This window comes from Caretta caretta, chromosome 10, assembly GCF_965140235.1.
Source record: "Caretta caretta isolate rCarCar2 chromosome 10, rCarCar1.hap1, whole genome shotgun sequence".
NCBI classification, from domain to species: domain Eukaryota; kingdom Metazoa; phylum Chordata; order Testudines; family Cheloniidae; genus Caretta; species Caretta caretta.
This window is the reverse complement of record NC_134215.1, coordinates 7905523-7927209: the sequence shown is the minus strand read 5'-3', so window position 1 is coordinate 7927209 and position 21687 is coordinate 7905523. Positions and strand designations below refer to the sequence as shown.

Sequence of the window (21687 nt, the reverse complement as noted above, 5' to 3'; positions counted from 1 at the left end):
TTGCTTACACAGATCGCTACAGTGCCATCTGAGGCTGCTTTGAAAGCTGGCATCCCAAAAAACCTAGAAAAGGCCTCTGGGCCTGTCATGCTGCCTTTTTGGAGTGTTAATTCTATTCAGACTTTTCACTCCCCGTCTCTCCCAAACGCTCTGAGAAGCCACTGGGTTAACTGAGGGCCTTGGCTTCCAAGTCCCTCTGAAATGATTTCCATTTCAATGGATGGATTGGGAGACATAATTTAGTGTGTGCCCAACTGGTGTCACGCCAACAGGCCTCACGCCAACAGGCCTGTTAACTGATGCTATGTCTCTAAGCTCCTCTTTGGATCCACACAGATAATGCCTGTCATTTCTCCAGCCTTCAGAGAGATTCCTTGTAGCAGCCGTGAAAGCCTCCACCCACACAGCTCTGTCCTGTGCCTGCTTCCATTTACTCCTCCAGGATACGCTGCAAGGCTCTGTTGGTGCCTTATGCATCTTTATTTTATGGAGTCATTAAGAAGCATCAGCAGCTCATCATACTTCCCATTTAGCAGCTAATTAAAAGAGCAGAAACTGTAACTGAGAAAGAAGGCTTGTGTGAGTTTGCGGGGGAGAAGGGGATGCGTCATATGACTGGATACTGTCGCTTTCTCAGAATTAAGGGCCTGAACTCGCTGGAAGATATGCTGACAATCATCCACGACACACCTCGAAAAATCATCTACAACTCAGGTACTCATAAATACAGTCTGTTTTATGTGACACACACTGCATGTATGATCAAGCTCTTAGTCTTCAGGATCCAGTGGGCCATCTTTTAAAGAACAGACGATAGGATAATTAACCACTACAAAATATTTTTGGGACGGTGGGGTGTCTCCCTACACATCTATTTAACACTCAGAGATTTCGAAGGCCTTGTATGCACTAAAAGCAACTGGTTTTAAAATCCTTCCTCCCCTAGTAAATCATTTATAGGGGCAGCCTTTTCAGATAGCCCTCAAGCAAACTACTGCGACCACTTAGGAATGGGACTGCTCTCACTGCGTAAATAAAGCATGTGCGTAACTGGAGAATCAAGGCCTGTATTGCTGAGAATCAAGCTCGGCAACATACAAAAAAAATCAGAGTCTGCTCTCTGCTTCTGACAGAGGACGACCCTAGAGATGGAGCCGGGGCTTCAGTAGCTCTGCAAAGTCTGATTCGTTTCCTAAGAGACCTGGAAATGTTTATGTTGATTTTAAAAAGCCTCTTTACAGCCATTTACAGCTGAGCTCTCCTCTGGACTCTGTCACGTGGCTCTCCCCTGCATCCTTTGCATGGGCTGCTCCCACCAGTGGCATCTGGGTTGCGTCTTGCTGTTGGAGCTCCTACCAGCGCTGGCTCTGTTGTATCTTCTGCACCTGGTCCCCCTTGCAAGCTCCCGCCAACCTAATTTCCATTGCATTGCATGCACTGATCCTGTACGCGGAGTTCTCACCAACAACATCCTCACTGCATCACCTGTGGAGAGCGCTCTCTCTGACACCATCTCCAGGACACAGTCTTCACTCTTTTGAGACCCAAACCATGTCCCATCAATTTCAACAGGAGTTGGATTAGCCCCTTCTGGGCAGAGCTCTCCTGACCTCAGTGGGCAGTCCAGGTGCAAAATGTACAGTAGGGAAGCACCCAGGAGAGAAGACTTGTAACTGAGTTACACCAGTACAATATTCATTAAAGGCAGAAAATGAAGAAACAGGGCTTTATATAGTCATTAAATCACCAAATTAGTTTCTATTTTGTTGTACTCCTGCGTGGCAGGTACAGTAACAAATAATAAATAGCTTGTGATGTTGTATGGATCTGAGTTCCCAATATAACTTGTGGTGGTTGTTGTTTGCTACTGGGCAACTAAAATTAAACACAATATTACACAAAAACCACTTCAAACTTAGAATACAGCACAGACCATATTGTTCATTAGTTGCCAGACCACATACCATTAATTTTTCTCCCAATCAGTCTATTAAACTTTGTTATGCTACCCAAGGAGTGTTCTTGCAAGGTTCCCATAGTCCTCCAGTCTTTTTCCTTTTTAAAGGTAATTATTGGACCATACTGATTCTCAGTGTCAATTTCTTAGTTTCTGTAGAGTTACACCAGGAATACATTTGGCCCTGGATGTTGATTTTTTCCATTCTGCAGAGTTGGCCAAGGACTCCACGCTGCAGAAGATCAGATGCCAAGATCAGTATTGTCTTTCTAGAATGTGGAGAGTATTTATTTTGTTCAAATTAGTGCTAAACATATCCGCGGGTGACGAGTGATTTATGTGATTGTGGGATAATACTCGGCAAATTAAAAGCCAGAATGCATGGCACTTTCCCTACATTACCAGATTGTCCCCACAGTTCAGAACATTTAGAGAACTTCCCTGTTGCAAGCTTTTACCTTTGCCACCTCTCCAGGATGTTTTGAGTAACTTTAATGAGCCACCTCCACATCGTCGCTCCGCAGAAACGACTCAGGAAATAGTTCCACCACTTTCACGTGTAATATACCCGCCCGGCGTGGGCGCTCATGTCTCCCCCTAGTGGCTGGCCACAATGGCTAGAGCCGCCTATGGGGTCTTGGGACAATCCCACCCTGAAGGAGTTCTCCTCTGTCTCCAGAGATAGTCCATTGTGCTCCTGGTAGGAATACTGCTGTCAGTTCCAGCCCCACAAGTTCCAGCCCCAATCCAGTATTGCAAGGCAGGATGGCTCCAGCTGGGCCTCCTCACACTTCTCATGGTTTTTCTGAGGAGCACAATGCAGGCCTAGCTAATGTTTGCTGCCTGCTGCATCATACATGCTCAACAGCTAGGAACTCCAAGGACGTGGTGTGTGGGGCATTGTCTCAGTGGACCTCCTAGCCCTCTCCGGAGAGATCCTTCCCTGCTTCTTACATGAGTGAAAGACTCCTCACATCCTTCCCTACTCCTCCCTGAGTATCAGCAATAGGACAAGGCAGGATTTCACTTACACACCAAGGAGAGTGTAATAACCAAGCGGCACTTATGAGCCAGCTCCCACAAAGCGGCAAATGCCCTCCCCAGCTAACCTGGCCAGCATGTCACAAGCTCAGCCCTAAATTAGACCCAGTGAACACTGCCACTGACTCTAGAGAATGATGAAAGAACGAGGTGAAGAGGCTGTGGCCCACGACTGCCCAGAGCTGTACTCACATGATGGACCAGCCAAGGTAGCAGGCAGTGCTTCCCCAGTACATGGGATTGTCCATTACATTAAAAGGGAAGCTTGTCACTTTCTCCTCCTTCAGGATGCCAAAGTAATCGCCTGTGAACAATAAAAAGAGTTTAGTGTTAAATATTGATCAAGCACACCAGAGGGTCACTGGGACGCAGCAGGGGCTCAAGGACAGCTGGGTCATTACATACCTCCCTAGTCTAAGCTACCTGGGATCTCTCCTTTCCACTCTGCTGCCTTCTCTGTACAGCCTTTACTCAGCACGCTTGCTGCTCAGTTTTTCATCTCCACTCTAACATCACAATGTACTGAGCTGGTATTTTTTGGTAGGGGATAGAGGCACTGGGGTTTCCTCTGCAATCCCTTTTCTGTCCTTGTCAGGCCAAAGAGGGTTGGAATTGGAAAAGGGTCAGAAGAGGGCAACAAAAATAATTAGGGGTATGGAACGGCTTCCGTATGAGGAGAAATTAGTAAGACTGGGACTTTTCAGCTTGGAAAAGAGATGACTAAGGGGAGATAAAATCATGACTATAAAATCATGACTGGTTTGGAGAAAGTAGATAAGGAAGTGTTATTCACTCCTTTTCATAACACACCAACTAGGGGTCACCAAATTAAATTAATAGGCAGCAGGTTTAAAACAAACAAAAGGAAGTATTTTTTCACACAACACATAATCAACTTGTGGGAACTCCTTGCCAGAGAATGTTGTGAAGGCCAAGATTATAACAGGGTTAAAAAAAGAACTAGATAAGTTCCTGGAGGATAGGTCCATCGATGACTATTAGCCAGGATGGTCAGGAATGGTGTCCCTAGCCTCTGTTTGCCAGAAGCTGGGAATGGGCAACAGGGGATGGACCACTTGATGATTACCTGTTCTGGTCACTCCCTCTGGGGCACCTGGCATTGGCCACTGTTGGAAGAAAGGATACTAAGCTAGATGGATCTTTGGTCTGACCCAGTATTGCTGTTCTTATGTCCAAGCCCTCTAGGTTGTTTTTTATATTATATATATATTCCCAACATTTATAGGTTTAAAATAGCATCTTCAGTGACACTATGTGGGATGAAAACCACAAGAGCAACTAATATTTAGGCTTCAAGGGATCACCAGCTGCAGGTCAGGAAGAACCTGATCCCCTTGACACAACAACGCAGAATAGCATGTTTTACGAGAATTGGCAGTTCCTATGAAGGATGTGGTATTAGTCACTGCCAGAGACATGGTCAGTGCTTAGACAGAATGATGGTAAAATGCCTTAGAAATGTGATGGATAGATAGAAAGAATAAGTCCAGATGAATCACTGAACTCTTCTGATATGGCAATATCTGTGGTTTTTATATCACTAAACGTCACATCTTCATAACATCTAGAAATTAATCATTATAAAAGTACATTAACAACCCTCAGTGATGTATTTTATTGCCTGCTGTTTATATGCCAGAAAATTAATGGACTAACTTTTCTCCTCTGAAGACTTGGTTACAATGGTCTCAGATGAGTCCTGTCTGGATATTTAGCCACCCCACGTCATCACACAATGTGACTGCATTTGCTCATGAGGGTCACCTGAACAGGAATAGTACTGGAACTGCAGGTCAGTTTTTAGGTACATTGGTGACTATCATGGTGGGGTGCAAGACAAGAGAGAATTCTGTGGCTCAGGCTCCATCTTAGGGTTTTATATTGCCACTCATCACTGGAATACCTGATGTGTATTGACTATGCATGAGTGCAGGGAAGCCTACAATGTACCTGTCTCTACTTAGGGCTTAGCAGGCTCTTACTTTCATAAGCCACTACAATTCATGAAGTTCACAAAGAAAACTCAACGCTCTACATTCCATTTTGTCCTTGATCAGAGCTGTAATACAGTGTTCTTAGGGCTTTCCTTGCAAGCATCTACCATACGCTTTTCAATGTCATGGCACAACGGATGCATGGGGCCAAATCATGCTGGATGCAACTCCATGAAAGCGCCTCAAACCCGAACTGCAGCACCTCCCGATCCATTCAGCAGCAGGTGAGCGCTGATAAATCGATCTTACACCGCTATCTTATGGTGACTCATTCATATCGCTTTGAAAACAGACTGGAAAGAATATGGCATGCAAAGCAAAGCTTGAACTGCTTTTAAATTTTATTTTGGGATACAGAAGGGAATGCAGGGTTGTCGCCCACGTGGGACCTTAAAGTGTGTGTGGGGGGCGGGTGGGGGAGAATATTTGTTGTATATATGGAAGCTCTGAAGAACATAATCTCCTAGAAAGAAATCCATTGCTACGTGGCTCCAGAGAAGTGGGACAGAGAGATACTCCACCAACAGTGAAGTAGAATCAAAAGTTTCAACTTCCATCAAGCGCAGACTGCAATATGGGTTATAGCAAGATCTCTGCTTGGAGTGAATGAAGGACTAAATGAAAAAATGATTTCAGGGTAAGGGGCTTGTCTCTCCCCAGGAAATTGACTGGAATAGTTATTGCAGAATAGCTTCCCATGTGGACCCTATTTCAGAATAAAAACTACTTTTTTCTGGATTAGCACACTGCCAAGACTCCAGGTGGGAAGCTATTCCACTATAGCTATTCTGGTCAATTTCCCCATGTAGACAAGGCCTAAGAGGGCTGGACAGTACATGGCAGCCTGTCTAATCATACATTGACCTCGGGCATATCCCAGAAGCTTTAATGTAGGAATCAGTCAGATTTTAGAACAGGTATCTGAAATGCTTTGTTGGTTCTACCTCCAACACATCTCTCCTCATTCAGGGCCCTGATATAGGAGGAGATGTCACTCCTGCATGGCTTAATTTGCAAAACAAAATAAGCATATTAAGGCACAATTAAGCTTCTGAGGCTGGTCATCAGGGCAGAAAAGCAACATTGATAATCAGAATAAAACAGGCCAGAGCATGATTAGACCTGGGAGTCAGGACTCCTGTGTCTTATTCCCAGTGAAAAGAAAGAGAGTACTTGTGGCACCTTAGAGAATAACAAATTTATTTGAGCATAAGCTTTCGTGAGCTACAGCTCACTTCATCGGATGTATAAATTTGTTAGTCTCTAAGGTGCCAAAAGTACTCCTTTTCTTTTCGCGAATACAGACTAATACGGCTGCTACTCCGAAACCTGTCATTATTCCCAGTGCTGTCATCAACTTGCTCTGAGACCTTTGGCAAGCCACTTAATCTCTGTGCTTTATACGTGCTTCCATACCTCCCAAGAGTGCAGTGGGCTCAATATACGTTTGTAAAGTGCTTGGAGATCTGCAGATAAAAAGCACTATAGGAGGGCAAGCCATTATCATTATTATTACCGTTATTACATGGATCATCCTGCATTTTCCTTGGCCTCACACAGTGCAAAACATTTGCTTCCAAGATTATACAGCTCCTGTCCAATTAGACCAGGCTTGCTGGCTTTGGCTATATGCGACTAAGTGTAATAATTGCCTGGTACAAATGTTATACATTTGAGCTGTTCTCTTAGTTGCTTGGCAATCTTCTTCTGAGTCACTTCTATAGACTGTGTTGAAATGCTCCAGGCTTCACCACAAATACCACTGACACCGTATGTCCTGCTACATATGCACCACGGACTCAGTCTCACCGCCAATTCCTGCACCTTCTTCAGGGTGTATCCATGTGCCAAATATTTTTTTACCCTCCTGTCTTTGTGTTTGTCTGTCAATGCCTCCATTCATTGCACAATGCTAGCTCCTCCAAGGCTCAACGGCAAAAAAATGCACCTATCTTGCTGGCATTGGCTTATCGGTGGAGTTATGCCTTGTTGGGGCTTCAGTGCATAGATCTCCAGGGAGGCAAATGCTGCATAATTTGCGAATCCCTGTTCCAAACAAACACACACGCAGCAGCCCCGTGAGTTTGTGGAGCCTGCTATTAACATTCCTCAGGCCATCACCACTACTCAGTGGGATCTCTGACCTAAATCATCACAGTTAAAAAACAAAAGGAACACTACACCAAATCATCTTGAATACCTTTCTTCAAAAGCAAGTCCTAGGAAAAACAAACTGGCATTCATTTTGGCCAGCCTGAATGCGGACATCCTGCAGCAAAAAATACCACACGTGTGGCTTTTAAAATATAAGAACATAAGAATGGCCATACTGGATCAGACCAATGGTCCAGGTAGCCCAATATCCTGTCTCTCACAGTGGCTAGTGATAGAGACTTCAGAGGGAATGAACAGAACAGGGCAATTATCAAGTGATCTATCCCGTCATCTAGTCCCAGCATCTGGACATTGGAGATTTAGGGACACCCAGAACATGGGATTGTGTCCCTGACTACGTTGGCTAATAGCCATTGATGGACCTATTCTCCAGGAATTTATCTAATTCTTTTTTGAACCCGGTTATACTTTTGGCCTTCACAACATCACCTGGCAATGAGTTCCACAGGTTGACTGTGCATTGTGTAAAGTACTTCCTTTTGTTTATTTTAAACCTGCTGCCTATTAATTTCATCAGGTGACCCCTGGTTCTTGTGTTATGTGAAGGGGTAAATAACACTTCCCTAATCACTTTCTCCACACCATTCATGACTGTCTAGACCGCTGTCATATTCCCCCCTTAGTCATCTCTTTTCTAAACCTGCCTCCTTTTAGGGCCTGCAAAGATCCGTCTTTATATCCATCTTTGTCTGGTCAGACAGCAAGGGCTGTCTTACTATGTGTACGTACAGCGCCTAGCACAATGGGGCCGTGATCACAGATGGGACCTCTAGGCACTATCATAGTACAGATAAGTAATAAATTGCCTGCAAATAACCACACATACAAATAAGGGGAACTAGACATCCTAGCTCTGTGAACGTGCCTTGAATCAGGGATCTCTCTCTCAGTCAACACTGGCACTCGCATCTATTTGCTCCTGCAATAGATTTGTTTACTGTTGACTATTAAAGTACATTTGGGCTTCTATTAATGGAGGCAACAACATATGTCCATCCCTTGCACAACTCTGCTAAGCAAAGCATGTTATTTGTCACCAGGCCACAGCAAATCAATTCCATTGCCCTGCTTTCAAACTAATTCTTACTGCAAGAGGCTTGAAGTTTTGTGGAGAAAAGCCTCTGATCTACAGCTGAATACCTCATACAGAGGAAGGCAAAGGCAAAGAAAGCTTCTGGCAATGCCACGCTGCTTTTACTGGGAGCTTCTGGAGAAGGTAAACGCTTTTGCTGCACGGATGTGTTTTATCTTTGGCAGGGACAAATCACAATGGAGATGAAGTCTGAGTATGGAGGCTAAATCAATGGCAGTGCTGATAATGGGAAGAAAGAGCATTTGCCAACCCTTGAAACAAGTAACAAACCAAAGATAGAATGTGCACTGTGCAGAAATGAAAAACAAACCCAAGAACACTGAATGGACCATTTCAGCTAAGAAGCTTTTAGTCAATATCAGCGATGTAGCAATCTCTGCAGCCCAAAATAGCCTTTCCTGACAAAATACTGTCCTCAGTCAGCCCAGCTACACTTTACAAAAGGGGGCTCAGGGGCTAAAATCTTCTATCCCAAACGTATATAAAATATATATATATTTCCCATATATATTTTTTCCCCAAAAATATATATGGGAAAGATTAACCTGGATGGCAAATGAAATTAATGAACCAAATGACATTAATAGACAGCAGGTTTAAAACAAACAAAAGGAAGTATTTTTTCACACAACACAGTCAACTTGTGGAACTGCTTGCCAGAGGATGTTGTGAAGGCCAAGATTATAACAGGGTTAAAAAAAGAACTCGATAAGTTCCTGGAGGATAGGTCCATCGATGGCTATTAGCCAGGATGGGTACGGGTGGTGTCCCTAGCCTCTTGTTTGTCAGAAGCTGGGAATGGGTGACAGGGGATGGATTATTTGATGATTACCTGTTCTGTTCATTCCCTCTGGGACACCTGGCATTGGCCACTGTCAGAAAACAGGATACTGGGCTAGGTGGACCATTGATCTGACCCAGTATGGCCATTCTTATGGATCTCAATTTTGTAAATGGCCCTGGGTCTTGCTAATGAGCTATATTTAAACCCCAGAAATTTAGACTCAGACTGTGGGGTGTTAAGGAGCTGAATGTGTGGCTCGACTGATCTCTAGCTCAGATACTTCCCAGGTTCTAGGTAAATGTCATTTCTAAAATCTCTAATAAAATTATATATCCCTAAGCTGGAAATCAGTTGCATTGCCTCCAAGTCCATAGGAAGCCTTCTGCTAGGGCTGTGACAATGTTCAATGGGGCTCAGATCTCAGGTTTCTCCCTTTAATGAACAATAATAGGATGGTAGAGATTACGAGGCCTGGGGGCACCGATCTGGATTGACAAAGAACTTGACTGAACCTTTTCCCAATCTCAGACTGAACTTCTTGTGGCATTTTCAGCTGGAACAATGCCAATATTGCCTGGTCATCTCAGGGACAGATCTGGTAAGATATCTAGACAACAGGGAGTGGAGAAGCTTTACATAACAATAAATAACCCTAGCTCTTATAAAGCACTTTTCTTCAGGAGAGATCAAAGCACATTATGAAGGAGGTAGGCACCATGTTACAGGTGGGGAAACTAAGATACAGAAGTGACTTCTCCAAGACCACCCAAACTTGGCCACTGGCCAAGCTGGGACTAGAACCCAGGTCGGTCTCCTGAGTCCCAGTCCAGCTCTCTAACCACTAGGGAACTCTGGCTCTCCAAGCCCTGAAACCTCTGGTGGACTGTCCACTGGAGCGTCTCTTTCTTTGAGGGTGAAATTTACCCCTATGCTGAGTGTCCGCACAAGCCTTGGGCCCCACTTGAGACTCAGGGAAGCCTCCAAAATAGGGAGCAGCCCTTTCTCAGGAAGTGGAAGGTTGGGATCTGCAGTCTTGGTTGGGGCTTTCAGCTCCTATGTTTGTAGGAAAGAATTCAAGGTGCCCATCCACTCTGTAGGGGTTATTTTGTATCTCTGTGGTTCAAGAGCAGTTTAATGTATATATGTCAGGCTTTCTACAGCCTCCTCTGGAAACCACCTCTGCGTTAGCTGGTTATAAAGCCCCACCACCACGGCTTCTCTGCAGAGACTAATAAGTTTCAATGTAACCCAACTGACAGCGTTTGGTCAGGTTGGGTTTACTTGTAACCACGGTCAATGCTTTCCTTGCTGGAAGGAATAATGCATAGATGGGAGACAGAGGGACTGAAAAATACACTCCTTCCCGCATGCAAAAAACCCCATTACCTCATTTAAGACAACTGTCCACCACTATGCATGTCAGAAAATAGGGCAAGCCGCACTGGAAGAGAACATTAAACTAGAATTCCAGCAAGTGTTTATAGCTCTGCAAATTGCTCCAATTGTGAAGGCACAATGAGGAAAGGAAATGCTGGTGAGCTGGCCCCAGTGACCGCTGAGAAGAATTATTTTGCGGGCGACAAAGAAAATGAAGCTGCATGAACCGAAATGAACAAGCTCAACAGCCGCAAAATGGAGCCTTGATCCAACACTGCTGGGTGGAAAATTGAGTGGCACAGAAAAACTTGTTTAGGAAGAGTGACTCATTGTCATCCATAGGCTCCCACAGTTTAGCCCTTTCTAAGCAATTTAAATGTATTATTTAATCTGCCTAGCCAGATGCTTATATGGCCCCCATCATTGTAACAGAAGACAAAAGGGACCTTGATTTTGCTGAAGGGTTGAATCCTATTCCCATACGTTTTCGAGGCCGTTGGGTGTTTCAGGTTATACCAAAGCTTCCCTCTCCCTCGGATGTAATGCAATGACCTCATTCCTGCTGATCAAACACAGCCTTCCTTACCCAAAGCAAAATGTAGATCCCAACAGTACTAGAGAATTCACCCTGCTTCTCTCTCAAAGATACAGGTGCCCAGAGTTACAAGGAACAAGTAAAAATGCACACTCAAAAGAGAGCTCCATAATTGAGAGGAAAAATATTTCCTTGCTGTCCTGGAGTGCCATATTTTGAGTAGGGAAGGAATTTTCCCCTAGGTCAGACTGGCAGAGACTCTGGGGGGTTTTTGCCTTCCTCTGCAGTATGGGAGCAAAGGTCACTGGTGGGTTTAAACAAGTGTAAATGGTGGATTCTCTGTAACTTGAAGTCCTTAAATCATGATTTGAGGACTTCAGTAACTCAGCCAGAGGCTAGGGGTCTATAACAGGAGTGGGTGGATCGGTTCTGTGGCCTGCGATGTGCAGACTAGCTGATCATGATGGTCCCTAAAGTCTGTGAGTCTCAAAAGAGAACAGCAGGGCTCCAGCGCTGCACTTGCAATAGCTGGGTCTGCAGTAAAGTTCAAGTTCGTGGCACATATCAGTAACTCTACTGCAGAGAGAACAGGAGGACTTGGGGCACCTTAGAGACGAACCAATTTATTTGAGCACGAGCTTTCGTGAGCTACAGCTCACTTCATGGGATGCCTGCAGTGGAAAATACAGGGGGGAGATTTATATACACAGAGAACATGAAACAATGGGTGTTACCATACACACTGTAACCAGAGCGATCAGGTAAGGTGAGCTATTACCAGCAGGAGAGCGGGGGTGGGGGAAAAACCTTTTGTAGTGATAATCCAGGTGGGCCATTTCCAGCAGTTGACAAGGACGTCTGAGGAGCAGCGGGGCGAACCCAGGGCCCCACATAAAACTCAAGTCCATTTCCCTTCTGGGATGCTCTGTTTCAGCGGCACTGCTCATCCCTACCCAATTCTCCCCTTGCACGACCGTTAATTCTTCTCCTTGGATTTCTCAGCTTTGTCCATCTGAGGTCACCAGCACAAGTGACGTTACCTCCATAGTCGTGGCTAGGCAAAGGGCTTACGGTCTCATCCAGGTCAGGAGAGCATTACACCAAGCCTAGAAATCTTATTCTGCACAATTAGGGGAGTGGGATTTTTTTCCCCTGCTGAGCCGTGATAGCCTCTAAACCATGGAATCTCAGCTATAATCCAACTTCACGACAGAGGGAGCTTCTGAGGGAAGAGGTGAATATGCAATATTTGATCTAGGCTAGCCACTAATGTTAATAAATCCAAGATCTTCCTTCTTCCCTACTCTTTTACACACAGAAGAAATGGTCTAAGCGGGAGCCATGCAGAGAGAGTACTCTTCCCAGAGCTGAGCAGAACAGAGTCACTCTTTGCATTTCTGCTGAATCTGATTCCTATTTGTTTATTTTTCAGTAGAAATTCAAGTCCAGAGGATCTGTTGGGTCAGCCATGGCTCAGGTTTGATGGAACTAATTTGAGACCTGGCTAAATGTGGGGAGTATTAAACCCATTTTCATTCTAGAGTGACACCTGCTGGCTGAGTACTATGGGTTTTAGAGAGACACAATGGGGGAGGTAATAATATCTCTTCTTCAGAGTCCTGTTCATCTAGGGACCTGAAGAAGAGCTCCGTGTAAGCTCAAAAGCTTGGCTCTCTCACCAACTGAAGTTGGTCCAATAAAAGATATTCCCTCACACACCATGTCTCTCTAATATCCTGGAACCGACACGGTTACAACAACACTGCAAACTATTAATGGGCTCATATTTCCTGACCCAATAACCATATTTACACAGCGCCAGGACACAGGGAGGAGGGGAAATAAGACCCCCAGGACTCTGGCTCTCTGGTTTCAAGGCTCTAGATATCAGGAGCCAATCAGGTTCCCACCAACTGGAAGAGGAAATTGTGACGGAGGAGCTATTCACAAGGCGGCTGTCAGACAAATGCCGGTGGGAAGCCAGTGAGTGCTGGGTGAGCAACAAACACGGAGTACAATCTATTAAGGAATGAGGAAGCACTGACTAGTGGCCAGACTGTGCATTCTGGAGCCCTGGATTCTATTCCTATTTGCAAGACCTCAGGCGAGTCAATACATCTCTCTGTGCCCCGGCTTCCCCCTTTGCAAATCGGGAATGATCTTTACCTCCCCCCCTTCTGATGGGGGGGGGAGGGGTTGGTAACATTTTTCAAAATGACTAAGTCACTTAGGCACCTACGTCCCCTTTTTTTCCCAGACACTTCAACGGGACACTTAGGAACCGAAGTCTCCTTGGAAGTCAGTGGGACTTAGTTTCTTTCTGCACATTTGAAAATTTTACCCAAGATCTTAAAAACTGGTCTCCTGTCTGCTCTCCCTGGGTCAGACAGCCAAGGTAGCAAGTAGTTTTGGGTGGCGTGCTTCTCAGTTGAGGCACCTGAAAGGAGCCTGAATTTCAGAATCACCTGTCCCTTCATGGCATCTCAAGCTGGACAACCAAAAAAACCCAAAAACCAAACCACCGAGCCATCCAAAGTATCTACTCACCTTTGAAAAATATAGGCTAGATGCCCCTAGGACCACTTTCTGTGGCTACATCTACACCACGATTTAGGGGTGGGGTTTTCAACTCCCAGACCCACAGTAGCTCAATGAGAGCTAGCACGAATATAAACAGCAGTGGACCTGCAGTCGTACAGGCAGCGGGAGCCCGGCTTAGCCCTGCCAACTACCTACCTAGAGGGTTCAGGATACTTTGGAGTTGGCACGCTGGGAACAACACCCCTAGTTCATAGTGTAGACACGGTTTGTGAAAACTGCACCAGGAGTGCCCAATGGCAGCCTTACCCAAAAATGTCCCGATGAATCCCAGTGCTAAAAAACTGGAGATGACAAACAAGAACCCTATTCCCAGAACAGCCAAGCCTGCGCAGTAGACAGAAAGGCAATCCAGACCTTCCAGCTTCGGCTGGCTCCTCATGGCTTCCGTGAAGCTGTGGGGGGGGGGGGAAATAAAAGGGAGACCTTTAGTTGCAGCATCTCTTTAACAGCTTTCCTGGCATCTGTAGGGAATAGAACATGGAAAAGAAATTTGGTAGAAAGACTCTTTTTTTCCCATCTGGAGCTAAGCTCTGAATACAGCTCATCGGACATGCTGATTACTTCCTGAGAAAAGCCAAATGCCAGAGTTTTATGAGCAGTGGTTGACAGTCATTTTTACTTGGAACCCAACACAGGGCTAAAAATAGTAGCGTGCTTAAAAGCATTTTGCCCCACGCCCGTGAGCTTCTGGGGAAAAATCACATTTATTGCTTTGGGCTGTAAAGCCTGATGGGAAGGCAGGACTTACACAAGAATTAAGAGCTGTGAAAGACCTGCAGGGTTATCTTGTCCATCCTTCCCTGTATGTCCTCAACAAAACATTTTGCAGAGTTAGACACATACTCAGGAATGGTTCGCAGCTGGAACGTGAGATTAGAAATTCAAGAGGGAGGGAGGGTGGGTCTGGACTGGTGAAAAGAGTGGGGAAATTCTTCCCAGAATATACTTGATACATATAGTCTACAATAACTTCAAGCAAGCCCAGGTTTACAATTACATGTTGACTTTGAAATTTAGAGCCCAATCCTCTATTGACTTATTACCGAGTAAAATACTTATGGCCCTATTGACTTAAAAACTTAAAAACCCAGTTCCGTCAACCTAAAGGGCTCTTAAAATCAACTTCTGTACTTCTCCCCAATGAGAGGAGTAGCACTAAAATCAACCTTGCTGAGTCGAATTTGGGGTAGTGTGGATGCAAATCAACGGTATTGGCCTCCAGGAGCTATCCCAGAGTGCTCCATTGTGACTGCTCTGGACAGCACTTTGAACTCCAATGCACTAGCCAGGTACACAGGAAAAGCCCCGGGAACTTTTGAATTTAAATTTCCTGTTTGGTCAGTGTGGCGAACTCAGCAGCACAGGTGACCATGCAGTCCCCCCAGAATCATAGAGTACAGAATGTTTCTAAGCTCCCCCTATCATCTTTGTCCCTGAGGTTATCGCAGATTAGAAGGCGAAAAAAACTGCACTCGCGATGACATGTTTTCCGAGCTCATGCAGTCCTCCCGCACTGATAGGGCACAGCTTAATGCATGGAGGCATTCAGTGGCAGAGGCCAGGAAAGAATTAAGTGAGCGCGAAGAGCGGAGGCAAGAGGCGATGCTGAGGCTAATGGGGGAGCAAACGGACATGATGAAGCGTCTGTTGGAGCTGCAGGAAAGCCAACAAGAGCACAGACTCCCGCTGCATCCACTGTACAACCGCTTACCCTCCTCCCCATGTTCCATAGCCTCCTCACCCAGACGCCCAAGAACGCAGCAGGAGGAGGCTCCTGGCACCCAGCCACTCCACTCCAGAGGATGGCCCAAGCAACAGAAGGCTGTCATTCAAACAGTTTGATTTTTAGTGTGGCTACAATAAGCAATGTGGCCTTGTCCTATCCTCCTCCCGCACCCAACCCAGGCTACCTTGTCCGTTATCTCTTTTTTTAAAAAAAATTAAGAAAGAATGCATGGTTTCAAAACAATAGTTACTTTATTTCGAAGGGGGCAGGGTGGTTGGCTTAGAGGGAATTAAAATCAACAAAGGGGGCAGGTTTGCATCAAGGAGAAACGCACACAACTGTCACACTGAAGCCTGGCCAGTCATGAAACTGGTTTTCAAAGCCTCTCTGATGCGCAGCACACCTTGCTGTGCTCTTCTAATCGCTTTGGTGTCTGGCTGCTCAAAATCGGACACCAGGCGATTTGCCTCAACCTCCCACCCCGCCATACACGTCTCCCCCTTACTCTCACAGATATTAGGGACCACACAGCAAGCAGCAATAACAATGGGAATGTTGCCTGTGCTGAGGTCTGACCTAATCAGCAAACAGCGCCAGCGAGCTTTTAAACATCCAAAGGCACATTCTACCGCCATTCTGCACTTGCTCAGCCTATAGTTGAACGGCTCCTTACTACTGGTCCAGGCTTCATGAGCCCTGGGAGCAAGGGGTAGGCGTGACCGCGCGGTGCTGTCGGCTGGGAGAGCAGCCTGAGGCAGAAGCCTCCAGTTTGCATGATATTCCAGGCAGGACTGAATCTCCACGAGACAAAACTTAAAGAAGAAAATGACCTGGAGTCTCTGGCTCCCATTTGGTGCTCTAAGAGGAGAATAGCCATGTTTGTCCAGGTGCCCTGATTGACCTCACCGAGGTCTGCCAGGAGCACCCAGGAGATCTACGATGGCTATCAGTCCTACTGCACTGTCTGCCACGAAAGCAGGGAGCTGCTGCTGTGTAGCAGTGCAGTACCGCATCTGCCAGCAGCACCCAGGAGACGTACAGTGGGCTGAGCGGGCTCCATGCTTGCCGTGGTATGGCGTCTGCACAGGTAACCCAGGAAAAAAGGCACAAAACAATTGTCTGCTGTTGCTTTCATGGAGGAAGGGAGGGGGGCCTGACGACATGTACCCAAAACCACCCGCGACAATGTTTTTGCCCCATCAGATATTGGGAGCTTAACCCAGAATTCCAATGGGCAGCGGAGACTGCGGAAACTGTGGGATAGCTACCCACAGTGCACCGCTCTGTAAGTTGATGCTAGCCACGGTAGTGAGGATGCACTCCGCCGACTTAATACGTTTAGTGTGGACATACACAATCGACTGTATAAAATCAGTTTCTAAAAATCGACTTCTATAAAATAGATCTAACTTTGTAGTGTAGACATACTGCTATATGGGGAGTCTGAGGGTATGTGGCCCCCTAATTATACATTTGTGTTAAGGGGAAAGAGGGAGGCAAGGTGCCCATTTACTATCATGCTGTGATTTAAAGAGCCCTGAATTAGGATTCAGATCTACTCTCCTATGCAAAAGAATCAGGTATACTGCTGCAGATGGAACACACGAAGTGGTCATGTGGGCATCTTCTAACATTACAGGCAAACACTTGTACGGTCACATATTGCATCTTATCATCTCTTCTGTCTTCTGCTGCTTTCATCTACTTCCTGCTGTTCCGCCCAGCTCAAGGTCACTCCAAAACTCTCTGGTTGCAATTATCTGACAAGCCGGAAGGAGCAGTATTAGCAGGAGGACGTCAGCAAGTTACATCAAACAGAACATCTCAACCAGGTTTTTCATCTGCCAGATCAAATATTTTGCCCATGGCATATAAAGGAAATAGGCCTGACAGAAAGCATTATATCCAGCACCTCTTTCCACTTACAACCCTGGTGGAATATTTGTGTGCATAGATCCAAGAACTGCTCCTACCAAAGGCAATGCAAAAACTGCCACTGACTTCAACAGCACTAGGATATGGCTGAGCAGGCTGATCATGGCCCCAGGGGCAGCTGGGTCAAAGCAGGTTAGGGTAGGCAGGTGTGGCCAGTTTTTTTTAAATGATCTGCACAAACCTCAGAGTGAAACAAGGAGGATGACAGCAAGAAAGGGACACTGCCCATAGCAAAGAACAACCTCTTGTCATTTTGCTGGCTCAGGCTCAGATGCTGCTCGCCTCAAAATAAAATCACGTTTGCTTAAGCAAAGCAATACACAGTCTATTAAAGCAATCCTCTAGGGATGCTTCAGGACTCTTCAGTCATGCAGATGTTTGCAGATTAGGTCGCTAATGTCTTTGCACAGCTTTAAGGTCCTTCCCCTTCACTGTGCTAGGGCCTGTCTACACTGCTCTGGCAGGCAAAGAGGTCTCAAAGTGGGCAGGAAAGACCCCCACAAGGATACTCTCTGTGCAGGGGGCTTCTCTGGCCAGTGCAGAGCTAGTGTCAAGGCTTTGCATGTCTTACTCCCAGTCCCCAGCATAAAAGGTGCATTGGGAGCATAGCAGAAGCATGGCTAGAGCACACGGCACTAAGGCTATTCTCTGCTTCCTAAACCTTATGTTACAGCAACCACAAGTCTGCTCTAACTTACACTGGGGACCCCCTGCATGGCCCCAGAGTACAAGGAGCACAAAGGTGGCTTAAAGCGCAAGGATGAGGTAACTGAGAATCAGATCTCAGGCCTTTCCAGCCACAGCCAGCACGTGATGTGGTTTGTTTTGGCAGGGTCTTCCCCTCCCTTACCGTTATCTCCAAATGATCTCAACCATTCTTTTCATGCGTGGACACTCATGCAAACATCAGTTCCTCTAATCAGCATGTCTGCTTGGTCCCCTGGTGTTTAGCTTACAGCTAAGAGGGACATGTTTGCACTGAGATAATGGACTGTCTTCCCCTGTAGTAAAGTTTTATATCTTCCTGCACAGAACCTGTATTTGCATTATACATGATGACTGCAGGACTTTTCAGAATTGGTAAATAAACCTTTTAAGCATTTATTAACTTGTGCCATGACAATCGACACACAGTCTTCAACAACTCTAATCATTTTTGCATTTATAACATGGCGTTGGCAGCTGCAAGACAATCTTTATTGCACTGGACGGTACCCTTGTTGTGTGAGTAAGGCACCAGCCAACTGCCCTTAATTTGAATGAAAAACATAGTAGGTGTATCATTAAAATGACCCTTTTAACATAGGTCTTGTCATGCTCCTTGCACCATTTGTCTTGGACAGGTCATCTGTACTGTACCAGCCCCGTGTCCTACCAAAGCGCCATGTAATCTGTGATGAGGAGGAGACAATTAATTCCACGCTGTGTCCACATAAGGTTCCTATTTGCAATGGATTTCAAACCTAATGACCCTTCTTGCTGTAAACCCCACGACCAGAGAACTTCCCTCTGTTTCGTGCCATCAGGGCAGGGAAGGAGGGTGGACCGCCATCAAAGGGGATCCCAAAACACATGCATGGAGGCCCAGATCCACTGACCTAACGGCCGTCTACCTATCTACTGTATGCATTTCTAAAGCACGGATCACTGTGGGATCCAAGCACCTGACCGATCAGAAAGATTAAGAAGTCACTACTGCTTTTTGATGGAAGACCATGTTCTGTGGCGCTGCTTAAATGGCACGGGAGAGGAATTTGCATCCCTGGGCCACTTTTCAGCAACTCTTATCAAGGGAAGGTCTGTGTACAGAGATGAGTTTTGCATTGCACTCTGGAAGTGCTGAGGTCTCAGGTGACTCGACCGCTGGCAGAAGGGTAGCACACAGCTAAGGGGCCTCCATAAAGAATGCCCTGCCTCAGCCCCCAAGAAGATTCATCCTGGGCTCTGCCAGCTGCAGCCTGCTTGTAGATCAGAGCACTCTCGGTGTAGCCTAATACAAGAGACTGTCTGGACTGTCCCAGTGGATAGCAAGCTAGTAGTCCGTGGAGCAGTGATGCACTCACTGGGGGCATACAAAGTGCTGGCAGGTCTCCTGGTTCCGGCTTCTTCTTGTTTCCACCTGTCAGATTGCATTTCCAAAAGCCAAGACTGAGACATTAAATACTTCCCCAATATTAATTTTTCCATACAAAGAATTGCTGCAGGTGGGGAGAGGAGGTGGATTGTATCAGGGGTCTGGCCAACTAGGACCAGCTATTGGCCTACTTCCCTGCTAACTCTGCTGCTAGGCAACTAATAGGCACAGCAGCACTGATCTGAACTGCCTGATTAATCGCCGCACCTGACTGGCTGCAAGGTTAGCAGCCTGGTTTATAAGTCCCGTCCCAGCACCAGCCCCCACCTCTGTCCTGGCTTCTGATTCCCAGCTCCGATCCTTGGCTCCACTTCAGGACTGACCCTTGAATTCAGCTCTAACTCAGAGGCCCGACGCTTGCTCCAACCATTAGGCAAGACTGCCCACGGCTCGATCATTGTCAGGTTGCGCAATTGCAAGTGGGAGGTGAGGTGTCCATGAGTCAGTAGCAGATGATGTGGTCACCATGGTGGGAAAGGTTTCAGGAACCCCTTCCCTAGCCCACAGATGTCCTTACAAATGAAAGCAACATGTGCAACCAACTGATGAGTGTGTGTTACAGCCCCGCCCCCCAGCGCCTGATCAGCACAGGATAGGAGTCTGTTATAGCCACAGCTAACGAGCATTGGCTCATCAGTTCAGGCTACAGCAGCTCCTCCTTTTAGTTCTAGTTCAATCCCTGATGTGTCAGCCAAGCTGGTGGCTGTCACATAGGCAGATATGCTAGAGAAGGATTATTTGACTGCTTCAATAAACAGAAAAAAGAATTTGGGGTCAGGAAGGAATTTCCCCTCTGGGGTAGATTGGCAGAGACCTTGGGGGTTTTACACCTTCCTCTGCAGCATGGGGCATGGGTCACTTGCAGTTTTAAACTAGTTTAAAAGGTGGATACTCTGTAACTTTACCTCCTTAAACCATGATTTGAGGGCTTCAGTAACTCAGCCATAGGTTAGGGGGTCTAGTACAGGAGTGGGCGGGCGAGGTTCTGTGGCTGCAATGTGCAGGTGGTCAGACCAGATGGTCATGATGGTCCCTTCTGACTTTAAAGTCTGTGATTCTATAAACCTTAAGGCACTCTCCAATAAGCTTCAGTCTGGAGAGGCCGCACAGAGTCCAAAGAAATAGTGTTGCACAACACATTTCTGTAAGTTGGGATGGATGCGGGGTTTTAAATTAAGAACCCAAGGTAACAGGCCCTGATCTCCCCACCTGTTCCCGTAAGAGAGAGAAGCTCATTGACAGGTTTCAGAGTAGCAGCTGTGTTAGTCTGTATCCGCAAAAAGAACAGGAGTACTTGTGGCACCTTAGAGACTAACAAATTTATTTGAGCATAAGCTTTCGTGAGCTACAGCTCTGTTGCTATGCATTCAACGCTAACTTTGGACTACAAATAAACTAACGAATGAGGTGTGAAATTGCAGAGAATAAAGCCCATAAAGATTGGAATGATTTTCAAACTTGTGCCCTAACAGGGGTATAAAGACACCGAAAGCAAGAATAAAGCTTATTTGGGCTTATGGGAAAGGAAGGTCTCTCCTACAGGTTGCAGAAGGGAATCCAACCAGGTACAGAGGGAACAAACAACAAGATTGTCAAGAATAGAAGCCTGAAGCTAGGCTCCTAAATCCATATTTAGGCTAGTGAAATCAGTGAGCTGATTTTTCAAAAGGGCTCAGCACTCCTGGTTGATCAGGCCAGCACCTTGAACTGCACTCAGAAACGATCTGGAAGCCTGTACAGTCTCCAGAGCAGAACTGCAACCTGATGCTCCGGGTGTGTGAATCTCCACCAGCTAACTGGGCACTGAAATCTGCATTAGTTGAATCTCCCACGCTGGCTTCAGGCCTGACCCCGTGGAGCTGCAGTAATAGCCCTGTGCAAGCACCTTCCTTCGGAAGATCTCCAGGGCCTGGTCAAGAAGGTTGGGTTGCTGCTGTGAGAATGAGCGCTCCCTGCTATCTGCCCCACAAATTTTAGCCACCCTCTCAAAACAGAGAGCTAATAATGGTCATGAAAGACCTGGAAATAGGAAGGCAGAGAGCATCGCCAGAGGATGTCTCTGCACGACTGAGCAAGATTTTTAATAACTGGAAAGTCGAGGTAGAGGTGGGAGGTTATTTACGGAGATCACAGTGAGAATTATGCAAGCATCTCTTCCCTGGCAGAGATTTCAGGTGCAGCAAATATGGAAGCGGCTGTAATGATGCTGGCAGCGAGTCTGCTATTCACAGAGCAGTCCTACTACAGAGGAATAATTAGACTGGCAGCGAGCGCACCTCTCAGTCAACGGGGGCCGATTGTGGTAGAAGATCCA

General features: G+C 46.2%; 1 protein-coding gene across 5 annotated transcripts in view; it reads right to left on the bottom strand.

The window, feature by feature from the left end:
• Window positions 1-21687, bottom strand: part of PEMT (phosphatidylethanolamine N-methyltransferase) — a 90402-nt gene that overhangs the window by 17383 nt on the left and 51332 nt on the right. For all 5 annotated transcript variants that reach the window (XM_048866630.2, XM_048866629.2, XM_075117579.1 and 2 more), the window contains 2 exons: window positions 13825-13970; window positions 3191-3302 (listed from right to left, as the gene is read on the bottom strand). In XM_048866630.2, coding sequence (XP_048722587.1) covers window positions 3191-3302; window positions 13825-13970 — 258 coding nt within the window. The remainder of the gene's footprint in view (window positions 1-3190; window positions 3303-13824; window positions 13971-21687) is intronic.